This window comes from Emydura macquarii, unplaced genomic scaffold, assembly GCF_026122565.2.
Source record: "Emydura macquarii macquarii isolate MOO-44397 ecotype Brisbane River unplaced genomic scaffold, CSIRO-AGI_Emac_v2 contig_3487, whole genome shotgun sequence".
Lineage (NCBI taxonomy): Eukaryota > Metazoa > Chordata > Testudines > Chelidae > Emydura > Emydura macquarii.
The window spans coordinates 259,285-270,785 of record NW_027133624.1 but is presented as its reverse complement, the minus strand read 5'-3'; the positions used below and the strand labels follow the sequence as shown (position 1 = coordinate 270,785).

Genomic DNA, 11,501 nt, shown 5'->3' with positions numbered 1-11,501 from the left:
AGTTCAGAGAGGATACACAGTATTCTTCAGACATTAGAGTGGAAGTGGGGGAGCATTGTAAGTCTCAGGATCTGGTGTGGTGTCCTAATTCCCCCCCTAATTTTATCACATGAGCAGAGCTACACAACACACAGACTCTGTCCTTGAGCTCAGGATGTCCTGATCCTGATAGTCAATAGTTCAACAGGCACACAAAGATAAATTAGGGCTACTGACATGAATCAGTCTTTGCTGGTCATAGCCCAATTATTCGCCCAATTACATATATGTATGTTAGCTAGAAATATCTGTGCTCTTGTAAAAGACAAAATATCTAAGGACAGCTTTTCTCAAGGATACTTTTACCTCCTTATTTCTCAGGCTGTAGATGAGAGGGTTGACCAGTGGGGTAAAGACTCCATAGAAAACAGAGAACACTTTATTTAGGTCCCTCAGGGCATCTGAATCTGATAGCAAATACACAGTGACTAGGGTGCCATAGAAAATTGTCACCACAATGAGGTGAGAGGAGCAGGTGGAAAATGCCTTTTGCCTCCCTGTGGTGGAAGGGATTCTCAGAATGGTGGCGATGATACACGCGTAGGATGTCACCATTAAAAGAAATGGAGGCAATGTGAATATGGAGGAATGTATGAAGGCAGTAACTTCCAGCATGTGGGTGTCACTGCAGGACATGTTTATTATTGGGGTTAAATCACAAAAGAAATGGTTAATTTCATTGGGGCCGCAGAATGTTAACTGTGACATCATAAATATTAATATGGCAATAGATACAAATCCACTTATCCAAGAGCCAGCCACTGATTTGATGCAGAATTTGCTATTCATAAGAGCTGTGTAATGCAGAGGTTTACATATCGCTAAATACCGATCATAAGACATCACAGATAAGAGAGAACATTCAGTGGTTGCGAGAGAACCAAAGAAATAAAATTGTGTGATGCAACCTCTAACAGAAATGGTTCTGTCCCCAGTCAGCAGACTGGCCAGCATCTTGGGCAGGATGCTGGAGGTGTAGCAGATCTCCAAGCAGGACAAGTTCCCCAGGAAGAAGTACATGGGAGTGTGAAGGCGCGGATCAGCCACAACTAGCATAACGATGAGGATGTTCCCAGCCATGGTCACCACGTAGATCACTAGAAACAGCAGGAAGAGAAGAATTTGCAGGTCAGGGAGATTCCCGAATCCCAGGAGAATGAATTCTGCAATGAGTGTTTCATTTCCCAGTTGTTTGTATGCAGTAAGTTTCATCTAGGGGAAATAAAAACATATTCTGCAATTTATAGGCTAACTTTCAACCTTTTAATTCCAGTGTCTCCCTGCTGGTTGCCATCCCAAGGCTTGAGTCAAGACTTCAGATGGTAGAGGCATTCTGGGTACAATTTTCCAAAGTGCATATGCTAAATCACACTGGAAATATTCCTTTTGTCTGGGATCTCTACGCTTGAACACCTCTCTAGCCTCCTGACCATCCTTATATATGATTTTAGCCACAATGTCTGTAATCATCAGTGGAGACTCAGGTAATTAAGTACCACTCCCTTGGATTCATATGAAAATCCCGGACAAACCTTATTGCTACGGTTCCTATCTCATTTACCCATATTTACACTATAGAGTCCAGCACGTTTCAGAGGAGTGGACACTAGAATTCGATCCCAGAGATCTACATTTTATTCCTGGATCATTCTCTCCTGGCCATTGTGCTTCTGACTTTCTCTCCCGAGGCCGGTCTTCCCTCGCCTATGAAATAGTCGATGAGTTATCATTCTCTTTATGTGTGTTGAGCTTTATGAAACAACAGCTCTCTACATATGCTCAGTTGTTGTTGTATAAAATGGAGATAATGATACTTAGAAAGTTCTTTAATATCTCTGATAAGGATTGCTATATAACTTATAAACATTATCATACTGCTATGACACCATGCATCATTTTTTTGCAGTTGGTTTTAGTTGTGGTTGGTCCTGCTTTGAGCAGGGGGTTGGACTGGATGACCTTCTGATGATCTTCTAGGAAGAGAAACTAAATATATCTGACAGTCACATTAAATTTTTATATTTACACCTCAATTTGTGTAGACATGACATCAGTTGTGTGTTTAATAACACACATAATTGTAGGAGAGTAAAGAGTTAAAGCTGGACAAGTGGTCAGGCCTAAATTACAGGGAATGGGATAAAGGCAAGGGCAAAACTTGTTTCTGTTAATTGATGTGAATTTAGTTAGAGTCTATTATCTCTCTTCTTCTCCCTTCCTGGCCATCTACGCAGGGGATGAGTCTATTGCTATTTCTGTGCAAGCCTTTGGTGTGAAGAAAGCATTATCTTCCTTCTCCCCCTGGTATGCCTTTACTTCAAAGAATGTTAGTGTAAAAATAATAAGTTTTAAGGTGATGTGCCTGACCTCTGTATGGTAATCCTGTAAACAACAAACAGGGGCGGTTATAATTATATTCATTATGTAATTGTTAATATTCCTTTTACAGGTGTCAATGTAACCAAATAAGGGTCTATGGGGAGTTGCTGAAAATGTATACATTTACATACTGTTATGGATAAAAGAATTGTAAAGTAACCCCCTCGTTGCTCACTCGCAGGCAATAAAGGGTTCTGTCTCCCCAATCTACCCCCGGGACAACATGTTTGATTATTTCTAACAATAATTTTTAGAGATTTCCTCATTTTTCCTTCATGAATAAAGATATCTCTCAAATCTCTCCTTAATGGAATCACATAGCATGTTGATTTCTCTGCAAAGATATGTACCATTCTGTCTGACAGCTGTGCAACACCTAAATGCATGCAACATTTTCAAAAGGACCTAAAAGTAACATTTTGAAAGCTAACCAAAACTTGCACCTTGGAACATCTGGTCTTGAGATACCATATTAAAGAGCATAGTCTGGATAGCTAAATTAAGGAGGTCTTGGCTCCTTGGCTGAGGTTACTGTGACAGTTTGGGAATATGTCACCCAGTTGTTAATTCCATTGGTTTTCAATAATGTTATTTGTGATCGTGATAATTGTACTGGATGAGATCATCTCTTTTGCAGCAGAAGGTTTTCCCCTTGACTGAAAATTGAAATGGTTCCAGTTTCAAAGCCACAGGTGTATTCTGTAATGCAAATAATAGAACAGAGCCCTCACAGGGTCTGCTGCTTTCTGTATTAGAACAAGGCTTCTAATGGCAATTGGAGATTTTTTTGCTAAAAGTACCATTTTCATGGTTTCAGGTTTTTTTGTAACCCCATTGCTACTGCCAAAAAACACAGACAGGGTTAGCATTTGTTAATAAGCCACAGTGAGGTGACATATGTGGGAATATGGAAAGATGCTGTTCATTTATTCAACATAACTCCAAAGATAATCTAGCACACTATAGCTGTCAGCCCTGTTCAATGGCCCATCCCCTACGCTAATAGACACACACCAAGAAGCCAACATTTCAGCATGCAAATAAACACTTTGAATGGTTTGATACACAAACACAAACACACACTTATTCCCGTGTGTATGCACTAGTCAGCGAAACACTGCAATTTTCCATTTGGTACAGGAGTGAAATGTAATGCAGAGCCACCCAGCAGGAAATCATTCCAACTTGGAATTTTTATTTAAACCAGAATGAAAGGGGCTGAGATTTTTGAAATGACTAAAGGTGTTTCAGTGGGACTTGTTCATCTCACTGCTATAGAGGGAGTCTTTAAATGGCAAGATTAAAGATTCAATGGGTAGTGATCAATGGGTCGATGTCTACTTCGCAGCCGGTAACAAGTGGAGTGCCCCAGGGGTCAGTGCTGGCGCCGGTTTCGATCAACATTTTCATTAATGAGCTGAAGGATAGGATGGATCACACCCTCAGCAAGTTTACAGATGATGCTAAGCTGGCAGGAGTGGTAGATACGCTGGAGGGCATGGATAGGCTACAGGGCAACCTAGACAGATTGGAGGATTGGGCCAAAAGAAATCTGATGAGGTTCAACAAGGACAAGTGCAGAGTCCCCCACCTAGGACGGAAGAATCCCAGGCACTGCTACAGATTGCGGACCGACTGGTTAGGCAGTAGTTATGCAGAAAAGGACCTGGGGGTTGCAGTGGACAAGAAGCTGGAAGAAGTGAACAGTGTGCCCTTATTGACAAGAAGGCTAATGGCATATTGGGTTGCATTAGTAGGATCATTACTAGTAGATCGAGGGAAATGATTATTCCCCTCTATCTGGCACCAGTGAGGCCACATTTGGAGTATTGTGTCCAATTTTGAGCCCCCCACTACAGAAAGGATGTGGATAAATTGGAGAGAGTCCAATGGAAGGCAACAAAAATAATTAGGGTGCTGGAGCACGTGACTTATGAGGCCAGGCTGTGGGAACTAGGCTTGGTTAGTCTGGAGAAGAGAAGACTGATGGGGGATTTGATAGCACCCTTCAACTAGCTGAAGAGGGGTTTCCAGGGAGGATGGAGCTAAGCTGTTCTCAGTATTGAGAGATGACAGAACAGGTAGCAATGGTGTGACGTTTCAATGCGGGAGGTCTAGGTTGGATATTAGGAAAAACTTCTTGTTAGTGATTATCTTTAAGGATGCACAGAGGATGGATGAGTTTCTAGAGGAGTGGAGAAAGGCACAGATTGTACATATCTTTAAAAAGGGGGACAAAGAAGACCTGGAAAATTTTAGACTTGTCAGCCTATCCTGATAACTGGAAAGATACTCGAACAAATGTTTAAACAATCAATTTGTAAGTACCTAGAGGTTAATAAGTGGAGAAGAAATAGACAACACGTATTTGTCAAGAACAAATTATGCCAAACAAACATAATTTCCTTTTTAACATGGCCTAGTGGATAGGAGGAAGCTGTAGATATAATAAATCTTGATTTTAGTAAGGCTTATGACAAGGTCCCACATGGCATTTTCATACCATTTTCATACCATACTACGGAAATATGGTGTAGATGAAACTACTATAAGATGTGTGCACAACAGGTTGTAAGGCTCTATTCAAAGAGTAGTTAGCAGTAGTTCATTATCAAACTGGGAGGACATATCTCGTGGGGTCCTACAAAGGTCTGTCCTCGATCTGGTGCTATTCAACATTGTCTTTAATGACTTGGATAATGAAGTGGAGAGTACAAAGACACCAAGTGAGAGGGGTTACAAGCGCTTTGCAGGAGAGGATTAGAATTCAAAATGACCTTGACCAACTGGAGAAGAAGTCTGAGAAGAAGAACATTCCATTCAACAAAGACTAGTGCAAAGTACTTCACATAGAAAGTAAAAATCAAATGCACAACTACAAAAATGGGAATAACTGGCTAGGTGGTCGTACCAATGAAAATGATGTGTGGGTTATACTGGATCACAGACTATCAGCCAACAATGTGAGGCATTTGTGTAAAAAGTTCATTTCATTCTGGGGAGTATTAAAAGGAGTGTCACATGTACGATGGGAGGCAATTGTCCCTCTCTATCTACACTGGTGAGACCTCAGCTGGACCTCAGCTCGTGTCCAGTTTGGGGCACCACACCTCCGGGAAGATATTGGAGAGAGTCCAGAAGAGAGAAAAAAAAATGATAAATGGTTTAGAAAACCTGATCTTTGAGGAAAGGTTAAAAAAAAAAGATCAGCTGGGCACATTTAGACTTGCGATAAAAGGAATGAAGGGGGACCTAATAAGTGACTTCAATTATATTAAGGGCTGTTATAAAGAGGACAGTGATCAATTGTTCTCCATGTCCACTGGAAGTAGGACAAGAAGTAATGGGCTTAATCTGCAGAGAGACAGATTTAACCTAGATATTAAAAAATACCCTTTCATAGAATCAGAGAAGATGAGGGTTGGGAGGGACATCAGGAGGTCATCTAGTCTGACCCCTGGCTCAAAGCAAGAACAACCCCAACTAAACCATCCCAGCCAGGGCTTTGTCAAGCCGGGCCTTAAAAACCTCTAAGGATGGAGATTCCACCACCTCCCTAGGTAACCCATTCCAGTGCCTCACCACCCTCCTAGTGAAAACGTTTTTTCCTAATGTCCAACCTAGACCTCCCCCACTGCAACTTGAGACCATTGCTCCTTGTTCTGTTATCTGCCACCACTGAAAACAGCCTAGCTCCATCCTCCCTGGAACCCCACTTCAGGTAGTTGATGGCTGCTATCAGATCCCCCTCACTCTTCTCTTCTTTTGAACAGTAAGAATAGGTCGGCACTGGAACAGGATACCAAGGGAGGTTGTGGAATCCCCATCATAGGAGGTTTTTAAGAAACTATGGAAACAGATACAGGTATGGCTGACATCTGTTTTTGTTCAGAATATTTCCATGTTCAGTCATCCCTTGGATTCACGGTCTCCCATTGTCCAAATCTTATATTCTCAACCATCTAGCTTTACAAATTGCACATGTGCAGTGTACAGGTACAGTAAGGCATGTGCCTTTGACATGCCAAGAGTCCTAGACCTTTGTGAAACACCACCTTCACTCTCCAGCTTTCCATGCAACAATGTCATTAGTTGTAGGATTACTTGTCCCAGCTGCCACTGCAAAAATCAAGACCAATTTCCTAGCTCAAGCCCTCTTAGGTGTAAATCCACACAATCACTCCTACAGCACAACCAGTAACCCCAAATACACAGAGCTCCTCAGTGCAGCACACAGCTACTCAAAACAACCCACACACAAATCAACACAACCATCACACAAATATCCCCAAACAAGTCTCTGAAGCCTCAAATGCTGAGGCAGTGTGAAGTGATGCAGGAAATCTGAGAGATCTTTTTGTTCAGATAACACCAGGTTCATTTACCACTGGGATTCACAATCTAGAACTGTCCAATTTTTAAGTTATCAACTCTTTTCAATCTTATTAACAGGGATGATTTTAAGAATCTGTGCAATATCTACTAGTGATGAAGGAAGCAGCATGCCTCCAGGGATATAAACTTACGACGTGTCTTGGCTGAAAGAGCCAATAATGTTTCGGCATAGTGTGACCTCAGACAAATATTAGCACTAACATTTAAAAGCCTTTGATTAATCCTTAGTGTATGGAAACTGAGTTTTTGCACTCTTCTCCACTCACTGCCCTTCTTTCTCCCTTCTTTTTCTTCCCTTCCCCTCCCATTCCTTTACCTTTATGTTCTTCTGCTTTCTCTTCTTCTCCCCTTAGGGTGTTTTTGGGGAAAAATAAAATAGAAGTAAATAAATAAGAAATGTACATATTGAGTGTACATTACAGTGACTGAATTATCATTGAAATGAATGAAGATTTTAAAAAAGGAGTAAATTAGGAAATAATTCTCTTGTCACTTACCCCAGTATAAATCAAGAATAACTGCACTGAAGTTAACAGAGATGTGCTGCTTTAACACTGGGGTGAGAGGAGAATGACACCAAAACAGAGGTGTCTTCTTCTTCTTCTTCAATTTTTTAATGTCGCTATTCAGATTTCCTGCCTTACGCACTTGCACAGATACAAATGGTCACTTACACAGCATGATTCACCGTGTGCTGCGTTGCAATTACCTATATTCGCTTTGGTGACCACATGGGAATTCTTCCCAAGAGACTCTGCTGGGGTGTCGCCAGCAATCTGAGTCACTCTTAGTAACAAATGGTGATGAGATCAACCTTCCAAAAAGACACAAGATTTTCTGCTCCATCTGATTCCAGGATGGGTGTTAGAAGGGAAGCATCAATCCCTGGGGGCTGGAAGAGCTGAGGGGTGGTTGCTTAGTCAATCAAAGAGGCACAATATGATTGCAGTTCTGTAGCCCTTGCTTTGTAGTCGTTGTGCTGGAGAAAGGTGCCATGTTGCTGTAAATAGGCACCAGGAGGACGGGGGACATTGTTCAACCATAACCAGAATATTGCACCAAAGTTACAGGTGACATGTTATCACCTTCATTTCACACTAGGAAGCAGATTCATTCCTGTGTATCTCTAGCATCTTTGATGGAGTTAGATCATCATTACCTTTGACCTATGACTTCTTTTCTTCAACATTTCAGGATATTCCACAGTCTCCCTACATGCAGGAAAGAAGGGAGATGTTTCCTCTCTCTCTTCCTCCTCCTGAATGCTGAGCATTTTGTCTTCCCTTTCCATCTCTGAACCCTTCTTGGCATGAGAGCCTCCCCCCACATGGTGTCTATAATTCAAACTGCCTTGTATAGTGTGGTGGGCAGGAAGAACAGGGTCACTGGGTGGGATCTGGGTGGAGTTGTTCTGTACTTCCTCATGTATCACCCTCAAGAATAGCAGTTGCTCCACTTACCAGACAGCCATTACTCGGCCTGAATTCTCCCATAGCCTGGAAACAGCCTCTCCAATATGTGGTCTCCATCACAGCCACATATGGCCACCCCATACCATAGTTGATATCAATACAAAATACTGATGGATTCATGGAATCCTGACTCATTCACGTTATTGGGGCTACCCAAGGAATCACAGATAATTGAATTTTGACCTCATGTCCCAACTTATCGGCCCCCCACTTCCCTATCTAACATAACTAGGTTTTACTTTCTAGGTTTGACTTTCTTCAGCGCTAGAAACTTGTCCCATGGCCCAATGCAAGTGAACATGCCATACATGCTGTAACCATGATGGCGCCAGTTTCTCTGCTCTGGTAAATCAGTAAGACCTCGGACCACGTGGTGAACATGGTACCAACATATAAATAAGCACCATTTATTTGCCCAAGAGCCTGTCTCCTGGTAACTCGACACAGCAACAGTAGCAACATACCATCCCATCCCAGCCCTGCAAATAGCATAGTAGCCCGCCACTGACTCCCAGGCAAAGATATTATTCCTTTAGATCAATTGGTAGCGACCTGGGTTCTTGTTACCCCTGATTTTCGATTCAGTCCCCTTTGCTGATTAGAGAGAAAGTGATGTTTGTATCCACACACAGCCATGTTCCAAGAAGAGCATTACCAAATGTAACATTGTCAATTAAATTAAATGCATCTGGCCCTCCATGTCTGAGTGGGTGATCAGGGGACACTGGGGCCTTTCTCACTCATAGGAATAGAATAGAAACAGTCTTGCATACTGTGAATTCCCCGTAGTTTTCTGCTTTGTCCTTCACATATTCTGCCTTCCCTCGGTCCTGCATTTGCATTCTCCAGATGGTGGGCCCTGAACACAAGGCCCCTCTTAAATCCTATCATGAGTAAGTGGAGAAAGCCTTCACCATTTTTCATGATTTATGTCCATCTACCCCAGGACTGATTTACCCTTTTGAACACCTGGACAGGGTCATGCCCTGCTCAAAATGCATAGTCAGCCAGTGACTTATTGCTTCCTCACTGTATTGCCTTCATTCCACTCTGATCTCCTTCCTGAGCTTCTGGAGACTGAGCCCTGTGGGGTGCTGTGACTGGTGGGACATAGAACATCACTGTGCTGCACAGCCATGATGGGTATCAGCAACCCTTCTTTGACCTGCTGTGGAATCAGCTCTGGTGCATAAGTTGCTCATGCAGACAGTCAGGGAGGAAGAATGTTCATATGGTTAAGGACTAGCACATGGGTATCTGAAGACGTGGAGTGCACTCCTTCTGCTGCAGAGTGACCTTCACCTTACCCCTCAGTGCCTCTCTCTCTCTCTCTCTCTCTCTCTATCTATCTATCTATCTATCTATCTATTGTGTAGTAAATAGCAGCAATATGTGCATAAGCATACTCAAAAAATATAAACATGGATATGATCAGGGCCCTAGTTTAGAAAAGGAGAGTGCAATGGGTTCCTCTGGGGTACAACCTGGGACCGGGGTACCGCTGTGCCTTCTTAATTCTCCAGGCTGGGCTGTCTCTCACAATGTTTTCCCAGTGTGAAGGAGTGAACCCCTCTGGGTGCTGTTATCACTGAGGCCAACAACCAGCTAGATCATATCAATGCTGCCTGAGCCACTCATGAATCACACTGAGAAAGACACCAGCCAGTCCACCCCAGCTCCCTGCCTTGCGCCCCGAAGTTACACCGTCCTGCCCTTGTCAGAAACCTGACCACTATAGGTTTATTACCCAGTTTGCCTCTCTTTCAGTGTGGAGAAGACATACACAAGCTTTTGTTAAAGCAGGACCAACTCCAACTAAATCATCCCAGCCAGGGCTTTGTCAAACTGCACCTTAAAAACCTCTAAGGATAGAGATTCCACCACCTCCCTAGGTAACCCATTCCGGTGTTTCACCGCCCTCCTAGAGAAAAACTTTTTCCTAATATCCAACCTAGACCTCCCCCACTGCAGTATGAGACCATTGCTCCTTGTTCTGTCATCTACCACCACTCTATCCTCCCTGGAACTTCCTTTCCGATAGTTAAAGGCTGCTATCAAATCCCCTCTCATTCTTCCTTTCTGCAGACTAAACAAGCCTAATTCCCTCAGCCTCTCCTCATAAGTCATGTGCTCCGGCCCCCTAATAATTTTTGTTGTCCTTCGCTGGGCTCTTTCCAATTTGTCCATATCCTTTCTGTTGTGGGGAGCTCAAAACTGGACCCAATGCTCCAAATGAAGCCTTACCAGTGCCGAATAGAGGGGAATAATCATTTCCCTCGATCTGCTGGCATTGCTCCCACTAATGCAGCCCAATATGCTGTTAGCCTTCTTGGCAACCAGGTCACACTGTTCACTTCTTCCAGCATCTTGTCCACTGCAACCCCCAGGTCCTTTTCTGCAGAACTGCTGCCTAGCGAGTCCGCAGTCTGTAGCAGTGCACGGGATTCTTCCATACTAAGTGCAGAACTCTTCACTTGTCCTTGTTGAACCTCATCAGATTTCTTTAGGCCCAATCCTTTAATTTGTCTAAGTCACTTTGTATCCTATCCCTGCCCTCCAGTTTATCTACCACTCTCCACAGCTTAGTGTCATCTGCAAACTTGCTGAAGGTGCAGTGCACCCCTCCTGCAGATCATTAATGAAGATGGTGAACAAAACTGGCCCCAGGACTGACCCCTGGGGCTCTCTGCTTCTTACCAGCTGCCATCTAGACAACAAGCCATTGATCTCAACCCTTTGGACCCGATGATCTAGCCAGCTTTCTATCCATCTTATAGTCCATTCATCCAACCCATAGTTCTTTAACTTGCTGAACTTGTGGGGGACTGTATCGTATTGGCCATCTCTAGGATCCATACCATCACAGGGAAGAGAAAAGCCTTCTCTACTTGCTCCACCCACCTCCTTGTTAGTTTTTTCTGTAAGATCATTATTACTATCTATGGCATCCCAATAGGAAACCAGTCTTCAGGTCTAAACAGAATTTTCTCCATGCTCTACAATGTCCTGACTCCCACGGTCAACCCCCTCATATACAGTCTGAGAAACAGGAAGGTCAAGGATGCCCTGAGAAGTTTGCAATGATGATAATCACTTTCTGGTGTTAATGGTTATCCCTGAGGTAGGATGATTGGCATCAGTTGCATTTTTGTCATTTGCTGTCAGTGTAGAGAGTCGGCAAGTTAAAACACTGGGCTGTTGGTGGGAGCTGAGAGA

General features: G+C 43.1%; 1 protein-coding gene across 1 annotated transcript; it reads right to left on the bottom strand.

The window, feature by feature from the left end:
- Nucleotides 1–273: 273 nt before the first annotated feature.
- LOC137144858 (olfactory receptor 11A1-like) lies at nt 274–1,251 on the bottom strand. Its single transcript, XM_067535344.1, has one exon. It carries the CDS (start codon nt 1,249–1,251, stop codon nt 274–276), a length of 978 nt encoding a protein of 325 aa, XP_067391445.1.
- Between the last annotated feature and the right edge of the window lie 10,250 nt (nt 1,252–11,501).